Here is a 22,973-nt window from a genome sequence, read left to right as displayed (position 1 = left end):
TCCATTATGTGCAAGCTAGCTCTTCTTTGTCTATAACGCACTTCGCCATAATATGGCCTGTAGTCTTATTACCTACCCTTTACTTGATACCTTTGATACCTTATTATAGCAATTTCTATGCGTCTGAACTTTTTTGGTTCTTGTTTGATTTCATGTATTACTAAATTTCATCTTTGTAGGTGCTCATAAGTTAAACTTGTTTCAGTTACGGTGGATGCAGCCAACGCCATCAAGAAGTACAATGTTGGAATAAAGTGCGCGACCATCACTCCTGATGAGAAACGAGTTGAGGGTATGTTCATCTAATATACATTATACATTATACATTATACATTATACATTATACATTATACATTATACATTATACATTATACATAGTTGAGGGTATGTTCATCTAATATCAACACGTTTCTTATCTAATTTATTGGATAATTAAAGTTAAAGAATATGGTATTCATACATTATACATTATACATTATACATTATATAGAGGGTATAGAGTTGAGGGTATGTTCATACTTCATCTAATATCAACACGTTTCTTATCTAATTTCTTGGATAATTAAAGTTAAAGAATATGGTATTCATACATTATACATTCTACATTATACATTATACATTATATATTATACATTATACATTATACATTATACAACCTATCCATTATATCTCGGTATGGCGAAGAATTGATGTTGATAAACTCAATACCTCCATTTCATCCCAAATGTTTATTTATTATTTTCCGTTAAAAGATAAAGTTTAATATTCTCTCTCAACACGATCATCAACCCAGAGTTCGGTCTAAAGAAGATGTGGAGATCTCCGAACGGAACAATCCGTAACATCCTGGGCGGAACCGTCTTCAGAGAGGCTATCATCTGTAAGAACGTACCTAGACTAGTTCCCGGCTGGATCAAACCTATTGTTATTGGTAGACATGCTTACGGAGATCAGGTACGTGTGACTTCATACTTACATTGTACATTGTACATCATATATCGTGTACAAAGTACATTGCGTAAACTTGTATAAGTGCGTGGCATGGGCAAGCTAATTAATCAGAAAAATCAAATAAGAACTGTACATTTTGAATGACTGTTACTCGAATGTAACTGCTTAATTAAGAACCCCTCCGCAGTACAAAGCGGTAGATATCAAGACACCAGGACCAGGTACACTGCAACTCATTTACACTCCCGAGGGAGGGGAACCTCAGGTATGTGCTGCTTTTTTAACCACACGTTTTCAGGTATGTACTGCTTTTTTAACCACGTGTTTTCGGATTCTTTGTTGGTTGTTTGTGTATCATGTTTTAATGCAATTGGGAATAATAGGGGATAAGTAAATAAATAGGTGATAGTTTGAAAGGGGTTAGTTCTTAAATCTTAGGATAGTTTTTGAGGAATGTAAAGAATGAAAACAGTTGTTTTATCGATGATTTTGAAACGTAACAGTATAAAATCAAAACATCCATTAAGCTTTTTCCCGAAATTTGCAATATGAAATTCGTTTTCTCCCAACTTCAAAATAAACTACAAACATCAACGATAAAAAAGGACACTCCTCAAGATTTTAAAACTTATCATCTAAAATATCATCAATTGGGAGCATTATATCACCCTTGTCAAATTCAGTCTAGCATTGTTGGTCACGGTCTCTTTCTCAACTCTCATCGCTAATTCTTAGGAAGTTTCACTCTCGAATAAAAAACATACAGAAGCAAAACGTGCCTCAGCTAAAAGTAAAACAACGTTTCTTCATTTTGATAACTCATTTCGAAACGCGACCTTTCATATTTCATCCGGGATCTCAAACTCAACATGGACATAAGACTTGGATGTCTGGGTGCTGATGTGACGTACAAAAGGAGTGAAGGATATCCTGGTGTGGTCATGTCCCGCCACCCCGTTAAACTGCACTATTGGGTCCTTGTCCTGGGGATTACGACGTATTGCCACTGCTAGAACTGGAGTTATGTGGTTGTCGTATTGATCTGATCGCGTGGTATTGTCACGTGGTGTCATGTTATATTCTCGCGATACTGATACTGGTTTGGTTTTGATGATTTCGTCGTCTGGTTGTTTGGGTTCTGCACGTGAAGCTGCGCGGTGGTTGCACGTGCAGGGAGGTCTTAAAGGGTTAGGTGGTCCACGTTGTGCGCATGATAACATCTTTGTTAGTGTTGGGTCCGCTCTTGATCGGGATCTTCGGATTCTGGTGATAATTCTAAATTATAATAGAAATAACATTATAGAAACACGTTGGCACCATATAACATTCAGCGACGATGGAAATTTGTCTATGAACGAATCGCGTAAATTCACTGTAGTTTAAATTCTCACAATGCCCGGAAAGTATTCCGTACTTAGGTTTGGTGTCTATGATGGAAAGTATTCCGTACTTAGGTTTGGTGTCTATGATGGTGGGAAGGTAGACTCGGAGGTGTTGTCTCTGTTGAGCTGTCTGCATGGTAGGCACTGTCCGCCTCACATTCTCCTTGAAGTTGTGGAACGCACGATCAAACTCGTAGGATAACTCGTTAGTTGGTGTCTGGGTATGCACTGTGTTAGATCGCTGGTCAGGGTTCCTCCCTCGTGATCTGAAGGGCGGAGGTTTACTTTTCTATTTGTAACTTTGTAAGATCGGTATAAAACTATCTGCTTGATACGTTTCATACTGACCAGGATGAAAATGGAAACGAATATTGAAAATTTAAGGGCGCTCTTCCTACTTCATTGATGACAGAAAAAAAACCTTGTGGTCGATAAGTGATTCCCTGGAACCTTACGAACATTATTAAGGCTTATTTCTTCAACAACAAAAAACGGCTCACAAGAAAATGAGATGATTATCACCCGAGTCCAACCAATGCTTGTCGACTTGATCAACTATGATAAGATCACCTAAAATTTGACCATCACCATAATCACCACCATTCTCCAGCAATGTGGTGTCTAATGGTCCTTTGTCCCACAGATCCTTGGTTCCTCCACCCCAAATGTTATCATACCCAGACAGATAGCTATCACGTGGTGTCTAGCTCTATAAGTTTCTACAAGATGTTTGCTTGATACCTTGGGTAGCGTGTTTGCTTGTTCGTGTGTAACCATGCTGGCTTGCTTGCTACCTTGGGTAGCGTGTTTGCTTGTTCGTGTGCAACTGTAACCTTGCTGGCTTGCTTGCTACCTTGGGTAGCGTGTTTGCTTGTTCGTGTGCAACTGTAACCTTGCTGGCAAGTGTGCGGTACCTGCAGCTGCCTAACTGGCTATAGCTATGATGAGTATGATGCAGTGTGACATGCTCGTGATTGTGCGACTAATTGTACCACAAGCTGATCGTCGGCATAAGCTACAAATTACTTATATGACTTGCAATCATGCGTTTCTATGCAACTGGTGATAGAGCAATGTGGGCATCGCTTTTTAGTACAGTTATATGCCATTGGACTTTACCAAAAATGGGCCTATGATGTTCACAATATGAAGTAGAAAAAGCTGATCCTTCAGGCGGGCAGTTCGCCAAAAGCACGGAATGAAACAAAACAAGGCAGTTTAAAAGATGCTTGTGATCTAGTTTGTGAGAATAGTTTGGACATTACCTGAGAGGTATTCTGTTGGTGGGTGGTTTAGTGTAGATCACGTGACGGTCCTCATGTGTTTTACTGCACACCATCTGATCTCTCCCGCCAGGGCGCTGCTGCTCCAGGGTCCTCGTGATGTTCACCATGGTTACTGTGGGACTTCGGTTACCATGGTTACTTTAGAGTGTAGACTTGGGGTTGTGAGTGCAGTTTACAAAATACTGTCTTATCATGTCCAATGAAATATTATTATTTTTTAGTTTTACCGTTGTAAAAAGAGAACAATTCAGCGATATTAAATGAATAGTGTGGGGAGAGTGGAACGTAAATACAAACATTAGACAAACTTCACTACTCTTCTAAATAACCTGATCACGTGAAATTATATTTATGTTTTATATCTTGGTGGTTTCTGGTTGTTTAAAAGCGTAGCCTACATCAAACAGCAGTCAAAACAGCCGGAAAACATCGCTATTATCTCACCAGGATATATTTCCTTGTTTCCAATTACGCAACTCACAAGAAGCCCTGAACAATAAGCTTTCCAACGCTAACAAGAAAGAAAAGAGCCTCAACGTTATAAAAGATCAAACACCAAGATCACGCTAAGCAAGCAAGTGTTAAATCTATAACGAGCTGAAAGAGAGAGAGAGAGAGAGAGCTGAAAGTATATCACCGGCTCCCGCTGACTCATCACACTCCGCGACCTCTCAGACCACTGATCAGGCGACTGTTAAAGAAATGTAGCAAGCGATGTTTTTTGCGAGGTGTGGCGAGATGGCCAACTCCGCAAGCGTTCCACCCGGACGGACACTGTCTGGATTGAGTTATCTCAAAGAAAAAATAGCTTTTGATTGTAAAGGAGATTGCAATCAAAGGGAGGTTGATAGATGTAGAGCATTTGATGTCCAGCTTGCGGCGGAGGATTGCTTGCGGAGTTGTTTTGCTTTTTTCGCTGACTACCCATGATGCTTGCTGTTAACAAAACAGTCATCATGCCGGCACTCTCTCTTGTTATTTGTGATATATACTGTAATATCATGGACGGCACACTTTAAACGACTTTCATGTTTTTATGGATCGGGAAGTTTAAAACTGCTCGCAACGCCGTGCTCTTAATGAAAGGCAGTGTTAAAAAGAGGATGACCTTCATGCTGACCTCATCTCATGTGACCATGTTGAGCCATTGTGATGGGAGTTTTATAATTAGAGCGGTCACCAAGATATATGCGAACATGTGTCTGCACTCAATGTTATCACTTTATCATGAATTGAAAGCAATTGTGCATTCTATTTCTATCGCCGAAAGTATTCAATTAGAATCGTAACAAAACGCATCAGCCAGCTTTTTGAATTGGACTGCAATCATTATTGAAACTTTAGTAAAAATGTATGATCCTGTGATGTAATTTATCTTAAAGACCACTAGTTCATGTTCTAACAATTATTTTAGTGAGCGAAAGTAATTTCAGGTCCACTAGATCATGACTCTGATAACTTAGTCCCGATGCCCTGCAACTTTTACTGTACGATCAAGTTGCAATGAAAAGCATGAGAAATCTTGTTAATCCCCCTCCGCAGTACCATATGGCACTGTAATCTTCTGAAATGATGTCCATTCTAAGGAAATAATTTGCGAGATTCTGATCTTGAAGTCAAAAAAAACCTGTAGCGAAGTCTTCAAATGGCCATTCTTAGATTCATTGACTAATGATCGTTATAGAAACTAGAGACAAGTTGATGGTGGTCACTGGTTGTCAAATATTAAGATGCAATATGGGCGGCACTAGGCATATGTGTCGAAAATGAAAATTGCCTTTTGTAATTGCGGGTATTACAATATAATTACCCTCGGTATTAGTCCAGATTTCGCAATTCGTTTCTTTACAACATCGTTTCATAACGAAGTCCGCTCCTTATTTTCGCCTATAAATTTCGTTCCAACTCTTCCAGCACCTCACTCCTCACCATCCATCCTCCAACCATGTTCAAAGCTACCAGCCTCCTGGTAACCCTGCTCACTTTCTACCTCACCTGCTCGAGTGTGGTGAGTGATAGTGTGTTTGTTAACGTCCCTTTCCCCGAGCTGAGCCCCACTCAAAGTGTGTGCAGGAGGACCTGCTTTGGTCAGACTCTACCTGGATCTCAGTGGCATGTTCTAGGATACAAGCAGGACAGAGCTCACATGATGTTTCTGGGAGTTGTGGACCTGACAGAGTGCGACTTTATTACTGCTCCAGTGGTTTCTGTATCTCTTGCTGCTAACAATCCAAATCAGAGGTGAGGTTATTAAGTTTCTTTCATCCTTCAGATGTGTAAAATCTAGTTATTTGGCTGTTCTTGACATAATTGTGAATCCCGAACAACTGAAATAGTAAAGATATGTGTTGATCCTACTCCATTTGAAGAAGCTAACAAATAAATCCTCTCCCAGCTTCGTGATCAGCTCTGTGCTAGCTCCACAAACCTCTGCACACAGCTTCACCGTGATGCTCTACAGTTTCGTTAACCCTCCGGTGGGAACACAACGTCCTACAGAGGATTTGGCGGAGAACTTCAGGGTTAGCTGGGTCGCTGCTGGATGGACTGACTGTTAGATTGATGTTAGATGGATAGCTTGACTGTGATTATTTATGAGCGATTAACTGTCTTCCAGGGCAATTTTGTTAACGTTTCAACTTAGATCAGCAGTTATGGAATTTTTGTTTCGTTCGATTTTACTATTTTTTAAATTATGGTAAAATCATTGTACGCACATGTTTCAAATTTATTTCCTCTGCCTTCGAATTTTGTTTCCTTTTGTAACAAATTTAAAAAAACTAGATATTGCTCACAGACGTCATCTGCGATCAATTTTGAATTACAAATACCCTCAAATCATTTCCAACAAGAACTTGTATAAACGCTGCAATAGCGAACCATTGTCAGCTAAAGTGGCTCGTAGTCGGTGGAGGATGCTCGGACATGTACTGCGTGGGCCTACAGATGGTCCAGCCTATTCGTCGCTTGTTTTTGCTGTTAACACCTTACAGCTTCAAGGGCGGCGTGGAAACCGCAGTCAAACCTTTTCTCACTGATTCTACAAGACCTTAGTGTTCGAAAATTATCGTTGAATAATTTATGTGATTCGAACTATTTAACGTTAATTGCTCAGAATCTTACTATATATAAAGCGAGACGATATATATATATATATATATATCTGTGCCATTTTACTGACACCACGGCATCAACTTTAACGTGACTTTCCGCAAAAACCGTAAAAGATATACAACTGGAACTTTTTTGGCTGGGTCAAATGCTTTAATGGCCTTCAAATCAGCATGAAAAAATAAAAAATTGGCCAAGGAATAATGATTTTAGAGCCTAAAATTTGGACCCCCAAGTGGTGTCAAAAACGCCAATTAAATAGGTAATAATTATTTTAGTATTTTGAGTCTTGACACCGTTTAGGGTTATATTATACGGGTTCCTGCTAGTTATTTTAGTCTCTCGAGTCTTGACACCACTTTAGGGTTAGACGGGTTCCTGCTAGTAGAGTTAAATGGAGAAGTATGCAAACTGCATGACTTTTGTTTGAGAAAGATTAGGGGACAGAAATGTTTACTTTGTTAACTATCTGTTTCTTAGAGCTTTTGTTTATATATATTTGTAACAGAAGCAAAGCCATAAATGGGAAAACAGTTTTTAAATTTAGTAAAAAAACATGTAGCAAAAAATTCTGAAAACTGAGGCCATGGATGTAACAAAAACGCAATAAAGCCATTAAAAGACACCGAATCGATGAAACATGCTCGATGAAAAAATGCATGTAATATAGTAATATACAAATATGCGATTGCAAGATGAACAACAGTAAAATTCAAATGTCTATGAAATTTCTCGTCATATCTATTTTAAGATATTCGTTAACAACACCTTAACAACACCTTAACAACAACTTAACAACACCTCATCTTGCAGGTGCACGAGGTGTTCAACTTCCCTGAGGAGGGCGGCGTTGCCATGGCGATGTACAACACCACCAAATCAATCCGTGACTTCGCTCACAGTTCCATGACATATGCACTTGACAAAGGACAGCCACTCTATCTCAGTACTAAGAATACCATTCTCAAGGCTTACGATGGCAAATTCAAGGACGTTTTCCAAGAGATCTATGAGAAGTGAGCTTCGAAATTTAATCTTTATTGCTTGCTCTGTTATATTTTTGTATTTACTAATTAACTGGCTTTAGACAATAATTTTAATTACGAAGCTGATCTCAGTTAACCCTCATATTGTGGACATATAATTTGAACACAAGGCACTGCCTATGGATATTGAAATGTATTATAGTTGCACCTCGAGTCGAAAAAATAAACCAAATAGAATTTTTAAAACACGGAATGTTAAATTTACCAACCCGTCTTATCAGACACTACGAAGATCAGTTCAAAGCAAAGAACATCTGGTACGAACACAGGCTTATAGACGACATGGTGGCCTTTGCCATGAAGACAGAGGGTGGTTACGTGTGGGCCTGTAAGAACTACGATGGAGATGTGCAGAGTGATTCCGTCGCTCAGGTTGGTAGTCAGATAGTTAGGTACCTGGTAATAACCTGGTAATAACCTGGTGATAACCTGGTGATAACCTGGTGATAATCAGGTAGTAACCCGGTAGTGGCCTGTGACCATGGTGTTTTGTTCTGGATTGAGCGGTCGGGCGCCGGTACTGAGTTATGCCATCATTTCTGAGTGGTTGTAGCCAGGTAGTGGCCATGTAGTGAGTGACCTTAATTCTACAGGCACCTAGACTTGAATATTCCATTATTTCTGAGTGGTTGTTTCACTATTAACAGTGATTGTCTCGCAGGGCTTCGGTTCCCTAGGAATGATGACCAGTGTGCTGGTTTGCCCGGACGGTAAGACTATTGAAGCGGAGGCTGCTCACGGTACTGTTACCAGACATTACAGGTTCCACCAGCAGGGAAAGGAGACTTCAACCAACTCTGTCGGTCAGTCAATTTTTCCATCCACATTTTTGTAAAAAAGTAAAGATGGTTAGAAGTGGTAAGAATTTTAGGTTTCGTTAGGTTTCAATCAGGTCTTTTTCTTGATTGCTGTTTTGTTTTTGTTAAGTTAATGTTCTGTTGTTTTCATGTCCAGTTGTTTATTTGTTTAGCGTTGTATTAAATAAATTTTGTACCATAGATAGATTTGTTATAGCTCTAAAACTTGTACAATTTTACATAGTAAACGTATTAACAAATCCTCCAAATCAAACATCCGGGTGTTGCCCAAAAAGTCTACATTTTCCACTAGCCGTTTATCTGTATATTGTAATCACATTATCTATAAGTAGTTCTTGGTTAGTTATAATTAAGCTTGACTCTGACGATTATCAACTTGCCAAGCTTATTGTTAAAGATTGTCACAATTTCGAAGTTTTGATTGTCCGAAAAGGTACTCTTTTGTTAGTTAAAGCACATTGTAAATAAATAAACCAACAATGTATGACGCTGAGGTACTTCAAAGTTCTAAAGTTATACAACTGAAATCGCGGAAGCTAATTGTATAATTGTGTGTAAAAAAAGACACATTAAAATCGTGTAATCTAAGCGGGAAACAATTAAATTCACGCAGGGTACTACTACTTATATAATTCTGTGTCGAAGTACAGTAAAATTAAAATGACGTAGCTACTAATTATATAATTGTGTGTAAAAAACAACACAATTAAAATCGTGTAAGCTAAGTACAATGCAATTAAATCGCGGAATCGCGCCTTGAACTCCTCATCGTGATGTCATAGAATAACGTAACGTAGAAAAACGTTATAAAAGTCTAACAATTTTTCAGTTGTTTTTCAGTTACTGTTTATTTTGGGCTGTTGCCAGTGATTTGGGGTGATTGTAATAATATTTATCCCTGGCATTTTGACCAGTTTTGTATTGTAAACTGGTTCAGCAGACCATGTAATATGAAGCTGAGTATCTTGGGAGCTCTACGTACCTACCTTCATAATTACATCCTTTTGACGTAATTATCCTGGGTAGCGGCCAAAAGTTAATTACAGAACGTATCATTAAACTTGATGTCATTCTGTCAGATATATTAGGAAAGGTAGACCTTGTAAATTAGTCTCTTCCTTCTTTAGGCAAGGTGTAGAATTCCCAACGTTATTCTGGACCATGGCTGGTTAAAGACCTAATTGGTTATGGGTGGTTCACAGAACGGGTTATAAATGGTAATAAGCTTGACTCATGATTAGGAGGTGATTAGAAAGTGATGTAAATTTTGTTTTGACACGTGACAGTTATTTGAGTATTTGATTGGTTGCCAGGTAACCACGTGACAGTTATTTGAGTATTTGATTGGTTGCCAGGTCACCACGCTCATGTAATGACGACGCAGGATTACCACCTACATGTATTACTCACTGTCCCTGCTAGCCAGGGGCCCGTGTCAGCCGGCACAGAATAACGTCTCTCCACACCATAAGTCACGTGTATTAATTGTAATTTTTATTTAATAATAATAATGCCGCTCCGTGCACTAACAGTTGCTATGAGGTGAAGTTTACTGTAGGCAAAATTAATATGGGAACTGGTGGACATGCGTAAGGTCGATTTAGTGAAAATAGATTTAGTAATGAGTGGAAATAGATTTGATTGGGTGGTTGAAGTTGTGGTATTTTGTTGGCAAGATCTGTTGCTATTATTTACAAACTAGTCCACAGACTAGCGACCTGATCTTGCTACTTCCGCATTCATGATATGCTTGCTGTGTTGTTCTGTTGTCTAGGATGTTCAAGCAAACCCTGACATCTCCGACATTACTAAGTTTGTTATATATCTTACGGTTGCTCTCAAGTCTCACGGTTGCATGTTGTTGTTATTCCGATCAGTAATTGCTAATCTATTTTGTTTTGTGTTTTACCGTTATTCTTCTAGTCGTTCATCTTTTGTGCTCGGTCTGAGGAGTATGTTAACTTATTATTAATAATGTACCACACAGATGTTTAGCTTGCTTAGCGAATACGATAAGAGAAAAAATGACAGAAATTTACCTCGGTTGCTAGGGGACTGATTGCGGTTGCTATGGTGGTCATGGACCATGGTAACGTAAAAACTTAAGAAGTCACCATTCAACTTTAGAACTACCAATAACTTTTTACAGAATGAAGTTCAGACAAATGGATTAAAAGTTATCCAAAAAGAACATCCTTGCAAGACTTTTGAAACACACTGTACTACAGGGCCTGTAGTATGATTGAAAGATTCAGCTAAATCACATATATTTGTTTGAATAAGTTTACCGTAGAGCTCTAAAGGGTCACACTTAATGTAAAGTGTCACACTTAATGTAAAGTGTCACACTTAATGAAAAGTGTCACACTTAATGTAAAGTGTCACACTTAATGTAAAGTGTCACACTTAATGTAAAGTGTCACACTTAATGTAAAGTGTCACACTTAATGTAAAGTGTCACACTTAATGTAAAGTGTCACACTTAATGTAAAGTGTCACACTTAATGTAAAGTTTCACACTTAATGTAAAGTGTCACACTTAATGTAAAGTGTCACACTTAATGGATCTGAAGTCAGATGGTCACGAAACAACTTTAACATTGGTGTGCCAAACTACACCGAGGTCTAGAAACATATGACAACTGACTCTTGTAGCATCCTCAATATTGACATCTTCCGACCTTGTAATGTCTTTCTACATGCTCGGGTTACCAATTAGGTGGAAATCTATCTTGAGTCCATAGAATTGTGTTGAGACTAGGATAGCTAATGAATTGTTAATCTCCGGGTTTTATTCTCATGTGTTCACTTGATAAGCGAATTAATTGTAACAGCTACGATGATTAATTAAATTGGTGAATCCCTGATCAGTTAATCGAATTTGTCAGATTGTCATATGCTAAATTTGAGGTGACCGATTTAAAATATTTAAAAGAAGTTCATCCAATTAATTAGTCTTATTAACCGGTATCTGATAAAAGTGTGTCTTTTGTCATGGTACACATCCTATGGTTCCAGTTGTTATATAAATAGATTACAAGACCTTGTAATTGTGCATCTGTGCACAATTAGTAATTACAGGCAAAGGGCTCTGAAAGGTGTGACATTAATTGCGACATAAATAGTTTCACTTCATAATCTTCACGGAGAAGGAAGGAATTAGCGATCGAGATCTGCAACTGTTCAGTTGGTTTCGTAGTATGGTATACTAACTACAATTCCCCTTGAAGTTGCAGCCACGTAGACAGGGGGGGGGGGGGGGGCAGCCCCCCGGAAAAAATTGAACCCCAGAAAAAAGATAAGCCCCCTAGTCCCCATGGTCGCCTGGTAACTTGGCTGTGTTTATGACTGCAGTCAGTCAAAGATTTGAACTGTGGATTAGTAAATATCTGTCATAACATCCAAGCAAACATTCTAGAAGACTTCTATAAATAGTCAATAGTGTCCCCTAGACCGTAGGAAATGTCAAAATCTTAAGACGATGAGGCCTGAGTAAGTCGTAAATTCTGATTGGAGAATGCAGATTGCTGTTGTGAAGTTACCAAATTTACGTGAGTACTTGATTCTTTTCAATCCCAGTTTATTGCTGTCCTACAAATTTCTTTAATGTTAAATGTCGTCTAAAACACCCTATTTCGCAAAAATTTTCCGGGGGGCTGCGCTCCCTAGCCCCCGACAAGGGGCTCCGCCCCTGACCCCGCTGGGGGCTGCGCCCCCAGACCCCTGCAACAGCTTGCTCGCTTCGCTCGCTGCGCAGCTGGATTGGACAGCCCCCCCCAAGAAAAATCTTGGCTACGTCCCTGTGAAGTTGATGGTTATTCTACGTATGTAGTAAATAATGTTGTAACAGGCCCATGGCCCATACTCATAAACAATGTCCACAGTATAATGGTTCCTGTAACATGTATTTGGTAAAACAAGCGGATCGTAGTAATCATCTATAATGCTCAATACTCATAATATAACGTCATACGTTCTAACGTTTCGACGACGACATTGGGTTGAGCCTTTTCTATTAGTTCATATCGTTTAAATCTACACATTACCCGCATGATGAACTGTTGTTGAGTACTAGTAGTTTTTAAGCTGCTGACGATTGTTACCACGTACCCACGGCAAGCACTTTAACCACATATTGCAGCTTAGTCCGGATGTAATCTGCCAATTGAAATCGTTTTAAGGTTTTTGACCGCAATTGAGCCAATATTTGTTTCATTTCCTTCTTAACTAGGCAATTTTGTTGTGCGATCATATCATTTGTGTTGCATTTTGTTTGCTGTTAAATACATTAATCTGCTAACTAGTCACAACGCTGGTTCAGATAATGGCAGGAGGACAGTATAATGATCATGTACAATTCGATATGGGGAAGCTGGTGTACGACCCCACTGTGCGAGGATTAGATGTGTTTTTGGGAGTGGTGCTAGCTCTCTGTACTCTGGTGGGAGTTCCGGGAAATCTGGTAGCTCTCAGATACTTCTCTCTTGGTATTTTGAAAAAGAAAAAGAAAGCTCACGTTACCATGTTCGTGTATATAGCCATAGCTTCTGCTGATATATGTACAGGTGAGAAGTTAATAAGGATCTACGATTTGATAAATTCTAGTATCTATATTGTTTTTGTAAGCAATAAATACCCCTCCCCCCTCCGTAATCAGTTTTACACATAGCTATTGTGTTAAAATTGCACAAGCGTAATTATCTAAAAACCCCCCTCAGTGATTACGTAATATGTGAACGACCCTAACTCTAAGTATGATAGGTTCATTAACAGTTTCTAGTTGCTTTCAAAGGTTTTAAAATTAAAAATGAATCTGAAATGTTCAGGAATCCTTCATCTACCAATAATGATACTAATGTTCACTGCAAGAAACCCAGGACTTTTCAATAACTTCGTCTTCTGTGCACTTTGGGCAAATGTGTTCGAAATCTTGCAAAGAGTAAGTACACCCTAGTTGCTAGCCTGCTATCTTGCAAAGAGTAAGTACACCCTAGCCTGCTATCTTGCAAAGAGTTAGTACACCCTAGCGTGCTATGCTTTCTAGTAAGATATGGAACTTAATCCTGTAAGCTCGCTTACTAAGATCACACAGCTTTGTAAATCCATTATCATACAAAGCAATGTTTTAAAACTTTACATTTTAAGCCTGAATGTTCCGAAGTACTTAATTAAACATCTCTCAACTCAGGTGAGCATATTCCTGGCTATGTTACTCAGTGTTACTAGAACGATCCCGATAGCTTTCCCACTTTACCGGATACGGAAAAGATGGGTCCTATTTGCTTCCCTCCTCTACTGCTTTTTGATAGTCATAGAACCATTTGTGGGACTACTGGATGTGATCGACTACAAATACCTCTATAACGGGAATAATCCTAACTGCTTTCAGTTGGCAGCGAAAGGTCTCCCCTTCTACGTTCAGTACTCTTGGGAAGCTACCAACATTCTCGTTGTTTCAGTTGTGACTTTTTTCAGCTTCATCGTTACTATGGTTAAACTTTGCTCTATCCCAAATTCTGGTTCAAAATCGAAGCAAAGGTTCCGGCAAGCGTCCATAACTGTAGCTATCTTCACTGCCATATTCTTGATATGTAACCTCCCCATGTTTGGAATGGTTATAGTATACCTTATTAACCAGATATTGTATGGTTATCCGGGAATTTTCTCTCAGTTTTTCATGAACTATTACTCTTGGTTGGTTGCTAAAATTGTCTGTGTGGTACTTAATGCGAGTTTTAACCCAGTTCTTTACTTTCTTCGAATGAAGGACTTTAATAGTTGGGTAAAAAATGGAGGAAAGAACCTTTCCCCCTCTATGATTCACTCTTCTGGTGGGACAAGCCACGACTGAGAAATAGCCCTACACAAAGCTAACTTGACTCTCGTATCTCAGTAACCCCAGGTCAATATCATTAAAAATATGTCGTATATTATTATATCTGGGTGAAATATGTCATGGTTTTTATCACCCGATGGGGCATTTTTGGGCCCCACAATGATCCAAATTGGCAGAGCCCGATCCAGGGGGACAAAGCCTGCTACAGGCGAGTCCTACAAAAATTTATTAAAAAATTCTTTAACTTTTTTGATATAATTTTTCAAACACAAGGATATTTTTTATATGATATCCCCCGTCAGATATTTAGATCCATGTCAAATATGCGCTCATCTTATCAAATATGCGGGGACGTTTTTCATGTCAAGTTTTGCCTGTAAAATACAGGTAAAAATATGCGTGAACTTTCTCAGATATTTGTAAATCATGACATGATGTCAAGATTTCGGATGTCATGAAAATATCAAAATTTTTTCAAGAAATCTTTTCGAAAAAATTTTTTCGAAAAAATTTTTTTTAAAGGATTTCTGTAATCAACTATTTCTGAAATTAAATTAATTTGTAACAAAATTTAACAATAATTTTGTTATGTCGTGGTTTTCCTTCGAAATATGTCGTATATTAATATGCGAAATATGTAATGATATTGACCTGGGTCAGTAACCATGGTGATACCCGTCTATTTATATTTGGGAGTGAATTGCGCGGCGAAGCAGCTCGGGCGCCCTCCAAAAAGCTGTAAACCTACAAATATCCTATTATTTTATATGAACTTATGTGTCATGCAAATTGTACGGTTGAGAGCTGAAATTTTTATTTTTTGTATCTTCAGGATCATTGCGGTTGTTTTTAGTTTGATTTTATTTTCAGCAATAATAACTTAATAATATTCTAGAATTTAATTCCTAGAGTTGATACTTTAACTTAGAATTTCTAACCAACTTATGCTCAATGATATCCTGTCAATCGCTTCCAAAACGAACTCGTTTTATTTTTGTATACAACTTAGTTATAACGATAACATCTGACTCATCCGTTCCACTTCCACTTCGTTTTAATTTAAATTTCAAATTCTTTGACCTCGTATTATTAATACTAATACTATTGCAGGAGAGCGCAATTTTTAAATTTTTGAAGGAAAAATGTCATTTTGATGGCAAAATCTTTAACATTTCGTCACTGATCACCACATTAGTCCACTTGTATCCCACACTGACATGTAATTGTGTTGATGCATTGAAACTGTTCATTCGTCAAATTTCTGATCGGGCGCGCCGCGCCCTCCGTATGTTAGTGTTACTGTTACCATATCCGATCAGAAAACAATCCACGGGCCTGGCGGGCAATTTACAATTACATCACCAATACTTTACATTTGATAATTTGAAATATGTTAATGTACTATAATATAGATCGTAGATGTACGCCCTGAAAATAAATTGTATTGAACAAACACATAATATAGCTAACTTCACTATGACTAAGTCTAACTCCTGTTTAAGTTTTTAAAACTGTAATACTAATTGTAAAAGAGTAAAACAATCGTCATTGATATTAACAAACTATTGTACCACTTTTATGTTACCAGAACCCCCCTCCAGCCCTGTAAATTTTAAGTGTTTAAACTTCTTGTGTTAGTTCACCTCAGCTCGGCACATTGTATTTATACTTTAACTTATATATTAGAGTATGTAGACACACTCACAGCAGTAAAACTGAAATGTACTGGGAGTGGGCGGCGCTCAGCCTGTCATAATTCCGCTGAATCTCTATGTTTATGAACATTATAGCATGGGGTCCCCAGGTAACGCTCAGCCTGTTATTCCGCCGAATCTTTAATTGACGATGTCAATTCTTCGCAGCTCGGCGAGGCCCAGTAGCGAATCTCGCCGATCTAGCGAGAAGCATAATAATAATTGAGTGCGCGTCGCGGCACAGTAACGCATCGCGCTACAAGCCGAATCTCTATGTTTATGAACATTGTATCCTGTTGTCCCCAGGTAAAACTAAAATTACTTTGTTTGGTCGGCAGAATAGTGCAACTTTGCCGTTTTAACTATTATCTTTTCAGCATCCATATTCGCCTGGACCAGGGGACTGCTGCACCGCGGGAAACTGGACGGTAAGTGATATGTTCCCATGTGCTGTGATTTCTTGAGAATAATGTACAAGTATGGCAATTAAAAAGAAAAAATCGAAATAAATCATTAGAATAGGTTCAAAACGAGTTTTTGAAGATCGTCGAATTCGATGAAAATTGAAAATTGCGAAACAACTCGACGCGCGCCTTAGTTATAGCTATAGTACTAGTTGTGGTATTAGTAGGTTATAAACCTACAAACCATATACAGTCTTACCATAGTATTAGTATTACTATTATTATTACCATAGTATTACTATTAGTAGTATATTTATTAGTATTATTATTACTATTAGTAATACTATTAGTCAATATTATTATTACACTGATAATCCCCTCTTGTAGAGAACAAAGACCTAGTCCTGTACGCTGAGACTCTAGAGAGAGTGTGTGTTGAGACTATCGAGTCTGGTAACATGACCAAGGATCTAGCTATCTGCATCAAGGGGCTTAAAAAGTGAGTTGCTCTCCTATCTTTAATTATCAATAAATTACGTTTTATTAGGCTTTAGTTTCCCAGTGAAATTTGTCCCAGCTTGGCTTCTTGTTTTCTTATGCGACGTCAAATTTCAACAACTACTAAATTAAACTTTTAAAAGTTTTTGAAAAGTTGTTAAACATCAAAACAAACTTCTGAATTGAATACTTCCTCAGTATTACGAGATCTGACTACCTGAACACCTTCGAGTTTTTGGAGAAAGTCGCTGAAAACCTCAAAGCTGCTCTCAAGGAGGCTAACCTAGCCTAATTAAATAATTAGTTGGATAATTGGCCGGAAAGAGGGAAATTTTATAAGTCATTTGTATAATTTATGACATTTTCTCCCTTCTTTTTTATGTTTTAGTAGAGAAACTTTTGAATCAGAATGAGAAATCAATATTTATGCTGGACATAAAATGTTTTGGCGTTAATTTCATGCTATCTTCAGTCATAGTCTAGTCGTCTTACAAATCTTGCTGTTTTGATCGTAATTTTTGTTATATTCCATATAAGTTATTACGATTGACCATGATTTGGCTCTCGGAATATGATCGTTTTTATTCGATTCACTCACTAGTGCGGAGAAAAGCTATTTGTTTACTGTAAATTAGTTGATCATTGTAACAAACAAAATATTTTCGCTCAATGATTATTAAAATTGAAGCTTTTGATTCATCTTCATCGCAGTATATCCCTTATGAATATTATGTATTATTACCGATAGACCGTTCTTGAAGCTCACTTAATTCATTCAGTTCTGCAGTTTTGTTCTCGGTACTCAATTAAGGGAATTAATAACAGAACTGTGTCGACCCACCAAATTCTATTTTACCTCAACACTACCAGGAAATTCTCACAGAATTAGCTTTAATTCACAAAAATATTAGTTTGGTACAAGCCTTTCAAAACACCATGCACAAGGACTGATTTCAATGTCATGCGACATTGCTATTTTCCCTGTATTTGCTCCACTCCTCTAGGATGCTTGGCATCACTAGAATACTGACAGTTGAGGAAGACCACCTTGACCCCATTACCATGGTAATCTTTACAACCACCACACCGTCTCTTGTTTCAGATCACACCTTGAGAGAGAGAGAGAGAGAGAGAGAGAGAGAGAGAGGGGCGAGTACTGGGACTGGGTGGGGGCAGAGAGTACCGGGCAACTCTCATCTACAATTTAGTTACTAACTCTCTACTCTAGCCTAGCTTGATACCAGTCACCAGGTCACCCAATCAGAGGTTACCTGGCAACCCATTTCTCTAAAGACGTGTCTCTCAGCAACCAATCACAATCACTTCGTCAAAAACCTGAGCTTGTTGCTGGTCCTGAATACAGTTATTAACTGAGTTATTAATATCGCCACTGCGTGGTTGCAGAGAGAAAGGACAGTATTTAAATATCTCGCTGCACTGGCTCCCCACTAATGGGGTAACGGTAAAGTGACAGCTTTACAGCTCCTTTATAATATTTACAGTTCCTCTATAGCCCTGGGGACTCTTTTACCAAGCTGCTCAATGGAGTGAGTTAGATTTGGTATAATCGATCCAAGCTCTCTTTTGAGCAAGCAGCTAGTTAATGAGAAGGTGTTAACTATCCCCACTCATGGGATAGTAGAGTCCATTATGTACGGACTGCGCTTTTAAAATACTTGGATTCAAGGTTTTTGGGAGTTTATTTGACGGTGGTGGTAAACTTAAAGCTTTCAATGATTTATTCTATTTCAGACTGTTACACATTGCTTTACTTTATGCCGTTCCGATATATTCGGACCAGCACGGGGTTTAAAGTTTTCGATTTTAAAAAGTCGAATTGAGTCGAGAAAAGGAAACGTGTGAAACACCAGAGTTGACCGAAGTTGTGTCTGGAAATGGGAAATGTCTGCACTCGGCTATCTTTGGCCTTTACCCCGCAAACTGTCATCAACAGTAGTTGTACTGGTAAAATCATGCAAACTAGCGGCTGTGATTGCCTTGCTAACGAGAATTTCGTTACCAGGTGTGAGAGATTGTTTGTTTAGGACCTGATCAGATGCTGGAAGCTTGCACTTGAACAGCTGCCTTTGTAACACTCTGTTGACTTTTACAAGTAAGCATCTGTTCAGTATGTGACATTGTTAACTGATAAAACCACTGTTTTATCAGTACTTGGCATGCCATCAACAGCTCTCCCCGGACCACGTGACCCCACCAGAGCTCCCTCATTGGTCAATCAGCAGCATCCTGCTCTCTGATTGGCTGGAACTTAACGCTACTTGAGCGGATGTTTTTGCGTTATGATTCTCACGGTTAGAGAGCCTCCTTGACCTACTCACTCAGTTCTAAGTGAGAACTTTCAACAGAACTTTTAACATTTCCCCTCATCTGTTATCTGATTATCTCATCATATTTTAACAGGTCCCGTGGCCGTTTTCCCGCTCTCCCATTGGCCAGCTCTGCATTTCCCCCCTCCTCATTGGCTGTTCTCCATCATGACGAAGTCAGCAGCTTTGGAGGGGGTCTGTTGACCGGGGAGTTTGTACTTGCCGGGGTGTCTGACAAATTGCTTTTCGGAGTGTTCTGCTGTCGCGGGGGAGGCCAGGTCATCTTGTTAAACCTCTTCCCTGTCAGGGCATAGACGCTAGTCGTATCCAGGGTAACTTGTTTCGGCTAGGGTCTGATAGTTTAACACCTATCCCGTATCTCGATTAACTCGAGCCTGTCAAGATATGTCTGACAAAAGCTGATCGGGGTGACACTGATGACTGACATACGTCCTTTTGACTTAGGGATTTGGGGTCGTTAAGTGGAGATGAAAGGCCAGCCCCACTTTCTTTATGCATTGACTCAAATGCTCTTACATTTAGATCTTTATTTTCTGTTTATTTATCCGAATATTTTCTCATGAATGTGAGATAAGGACCCTTTATCTTCATTTCCTTTCCGTTTATTGATGTTTGAAGTGTAGCAGCCTATTTTAAGAATCATCCAGTCACACGTTATATCAAGGAAAGTGTGTACTGATAAGAGCTAATATTATTTCCGATTACGGACGTGTGTGAACTTGCCCCATTTTGTTCATTTAGGTTACTCAAACTGATAAGGTTTACAACGATGTTTTAGTTTTATCTATTTATTTGGCGTTTATATTTATTATTTTTTCATGGGAAGCTAATTTTACTTTGGACGTAATTCAATTGACCAGTTATTATGGCCAGCAACCTTTCTGAATTCAAAGTAAGCTGCAATATTGATGTGTATGCTGCTGCCGTTTTCTTTTCTCTTACGTCAGTTCATCGCTCCGATTAGTCGGTTAGGGCCTGACTTTTGATACTTGATATTATGATTATGTTAATATGGTCATAGAATTCCATTTCTTTTGTACAAGAAGAAAAAATGTTTGCTGATAAATCTTTCCAAGAATCCGATCTATAAACATTACCAGAAATAAAAAGGATTTGAATAACAATAAAATGCTTTCAAGTTTCTACGTATGCTAAGAATAAGATTTGACAAAGAACTCCAATCTACGTCCTTTGCCTGATCCCCAGATATACCCCTAATTATAATCCAGCTATTGTCATGAGAATGCTTTTCCGGAGTTCTAGTTATAGACTTATTTGTTATTACTGCTGATTAATTATGCAATTTTAATGATTATCGGCATTCGGAGTTGACCTAAACCACCGGTTACTCAATTAGTTCCGCATTTACTTTCTATGTCCTGTTAATACAACGACCAGTATTTACCCCAGCTCCTTTCCCAACCATCCCAATTATACCTCTCCTCCTCCCCCCATTGTCGTGGTAATACTCCACCGCCGGGCAAACTGGTCTAGCTCCACTTTCAAGATCGTTCCACAACGGTTACTCTCAAATGGAAACACTGATCAATGATTATTCGAGACCATTCACCATTGTTTTTACCGTCCCGCGGAGCGTGCCAGACAGTCTAACTAATCATCATAACAAATCACCTCATTAATTATTCAAATTGCTCATTAACTATGCAAGCTGGAAATACCCAATTAACGACCTCCTCTCCACCAATTATGACTGGCTCTAACTAGTAGACCCACACTATTGTTCAATATTCATAATACCCAACTCATATAAAAGGGTCCTTACTAGATACTCGCCCTACTATAGAAAACCTTGGGGCTTGTCCCAATTAATAGGAGCTAAATACCTTTGCTTGTCCCTCTCCCGACTCTAATAGCTCAGCACTGCCCCTATTTAGCTCTGTAAATGTTGATTAACTGCAGGTTTTCCCTCCAAAATATCGCTCCCCTGCAGTTGCCGGTAGCTGGCCGTACTTAAATGCACCCCTAGGGGGAGGTCACGTGACCAAGGTGCACTCATTACTCAGCAGCAGCTGCAGCAGATGTGTCCCTGCACTACATCATAACATGCACCCAGCTCTCCCCACTAACCCGCTCATTTCATACTTTAGCGCGGCTAACTTCGTGGTGAGGTTTCGTGTTGCTCGAGTGGGCAGATCGGGTTATGATTCCCAAATTGATTGGGTTTCACCTTAATTGACAGCCAATATTCGATTTCAATCATGCCCTTAAATTGCACCTAGATCTGTGTTAACCGTCAATGGGGCTTATTAGACCTGATTTTCCGTTTAGAATTAGGCCGTATAATTGGTGGTGAGGTATTTACAGGGGTCGTGTCCGAGAGTTCATTTAGTGAAGCTGTTGGGAAGAAGGGTGACCAGCTGGCACCTCACGTAGGAGTGTCAACATGCTCAGGTGTATCTACAGCTGTCTACTAAATCCAGCTGTAGAGACCAGTCTACTAAAACCACCCCAAACAGTGGGCATTAGTGCAGGACCCACTCTAATATAGTGGCCCCAAAACACAAATTAGGGTCCAATTTGGGGGATCTTCAGGGGTGCAGTTTTCAATAGTGTTGTGTTTCAGTGGTTAGTTAGTTAGAATGGAATTAGAGAGGGCAGGTCTTAGTTTGATCTGTTTCTGATCAACAGGAACTATAGGAATGTGGTTCACTGAGAGTGAGAGTGAGACCTAGGGTAGGGATAGGTTGGGTCTGTTTCTGCCGAATAGTTTGTTTCGCACTTGTAGCCGTGTCCCAGGAGATCCACAGTAGTCTGTACCCAGTCTCAACAAAGTACTGAGTCTCGTCTCTCTTAGATCGTTTCCAGTTATTGGCTGTGTTTTCAGCTTCTCTCATGCGGATTTCAAACCTTTAAGTTAGTCTTTTTTGAAGTGATTCAATTTTCTTTTTAGTGCGCTTTTACAGTTTCCATGAAATTTAATTTGTGTCTACTTCTCAAAAACATAAGGTCTAAAATGACTGTCAAGACGTTTTTGATGTTGTCATCTAAATAAAACCCATAAGTATCGACCCTGACATCCTCTGATTAAATTAGCACTTTATGGCTCGATATCGGCCATAAAAGTCATCCCCAATATTCTAAGACGTTCACCTAAAACTTCTGATACCTGATCGTTAGTGAACCCGCCTTGGAAGAGGAGCTCCACCTTCATAATATCATTACTCCTTCATAAAATCATTACTCTTCAGACAGAGCTCTCTCAAATAGTCGGGAACAATACACCACACAATAAGAAAAACCCCGCAAGTGTAAAGAGTTACAACAAGACACGCTACATTTGAGCGATGTCGCGTGTTATTTAGTAGGTCTGTTGTTTTGAGTGAGAAAACTAAGCGGGCATAGTAAATTACCAAAAGTCAAGTAGCCACGTTCACTGTCTCTCTCACAACGCTGTACAGAACGAGTTGTCAGTCTCTTCGTATACCGACACGACATGTCAACACAACCCATCAAATCAACACCACTCACTCGATCATTCGCTACTAAATCTCTCTCCCAGCCCTATCATCGGCAGTGAGAGATAAATAATAGCTCCAGCTAGTTTTCGGGCTCACTTTCAATTATTAGTGCCGTTAGTT

The 22,973-nt window shown here is 39.0% G+C and overlaps 3 protein-coding genes across 3 annotated transcripts in view; 2 read left to right on the top strand and 1 right to left on the bottom strand.

The window, feature by feature from the left end:
• Positions 1–17,596, top strand: part of LOC134822620 (isocitrate dehydrogenase [NADP] cytoplasmic-like) — a 39,979-nt gene extending 22,383 nt beyond the window's left edge. Inside the window, exons 4-12 of the mRNA XM_063833751.1 lie at positions 206–292; positions 794–954; positions 1,139–1,216; positions 7,544–7,746; positions 7,998–8,148; positions 8,438–8,579; positions 16,502–16,552; positions 16,916–17,027; positions 17,225–17,596. Of these exons, the coding sequence (XP_063689821.1) occupies positions 206–292; positions 794–954; positions 1,139–1,216; positions 7,544–7,746; positions 7,998–8,148; positions 8,438–8,579; positions 16,502–16,552; positions 16,916–17,027; positions 17,225–17,318 (1,079 nt within the window). The 3' untranslated portion in view covers positions 17,319–17,596. The remainder of the gene's footprint in view (positions 1–205; positions 293–793; positions 955–1,138; positions 1,217–7,543; positions 7,747–7,997; positions 8,149–8,437; positions 8,580–16,501; positions 16,553–16,915; positions 17,028–17,224) is intronic.
• LOC134822622 (uncharacterized) lies at positions 1,704–3,807 on the bottom strand. Its single transcript, XM_063833753.1, has 3 exons — positions 3,599–3,807; positions 2,402–2,599; positions 1,704–2,214 (listed from the first exon to the last, which is right to left on the bottom strand). Exons 1-3 carry the CDS (start codon positions 3,724–3,726, stop codon positions 1,791–1,793), a joined length of 750 nt encoding a protein of 249 aa, XP_063689823.1. The 5' UTR covers positions 3,727–3,807; the 3' UTR covers positions 1,704–1,790.
• LOC134822621 (transcription factor HES-5-like) overlaps positions 5,207–22,973 on the top strand; it is a 28,367-nt gene continuing 10,600 nt past the window's right edge. Inside the window, exon 1 of the mRNA XM_063833752.1 lies at positions 5,207–5,216. The gene's annotated coding sequence lies outside the window, so the exon portion shown is untranslated. The remainder of the gene's footprint in view (positions 5,217–22,973) is intronic.

This window comes from Bolinopsis microptera, chromosome 11 (assembly GCF_026151205.1).
Source record: "Bolinopsis microptera isolate Bmic1 chromosome 11, MBARI_Bmic_1.0, whole genome shotgun sequence".
Lineage (NCBI taxonomy): Eukaryota > Metazoa > Ctenophora > Tentaculata > Lobata > Bolinopsidae > Bolinopsis > Bolinopsis microptera.
The sequence above is the reverse complement of the archived record's forward strand: the minus strand, read 5'-3'. Positions and strand labels throughout refer to the sequence as shown.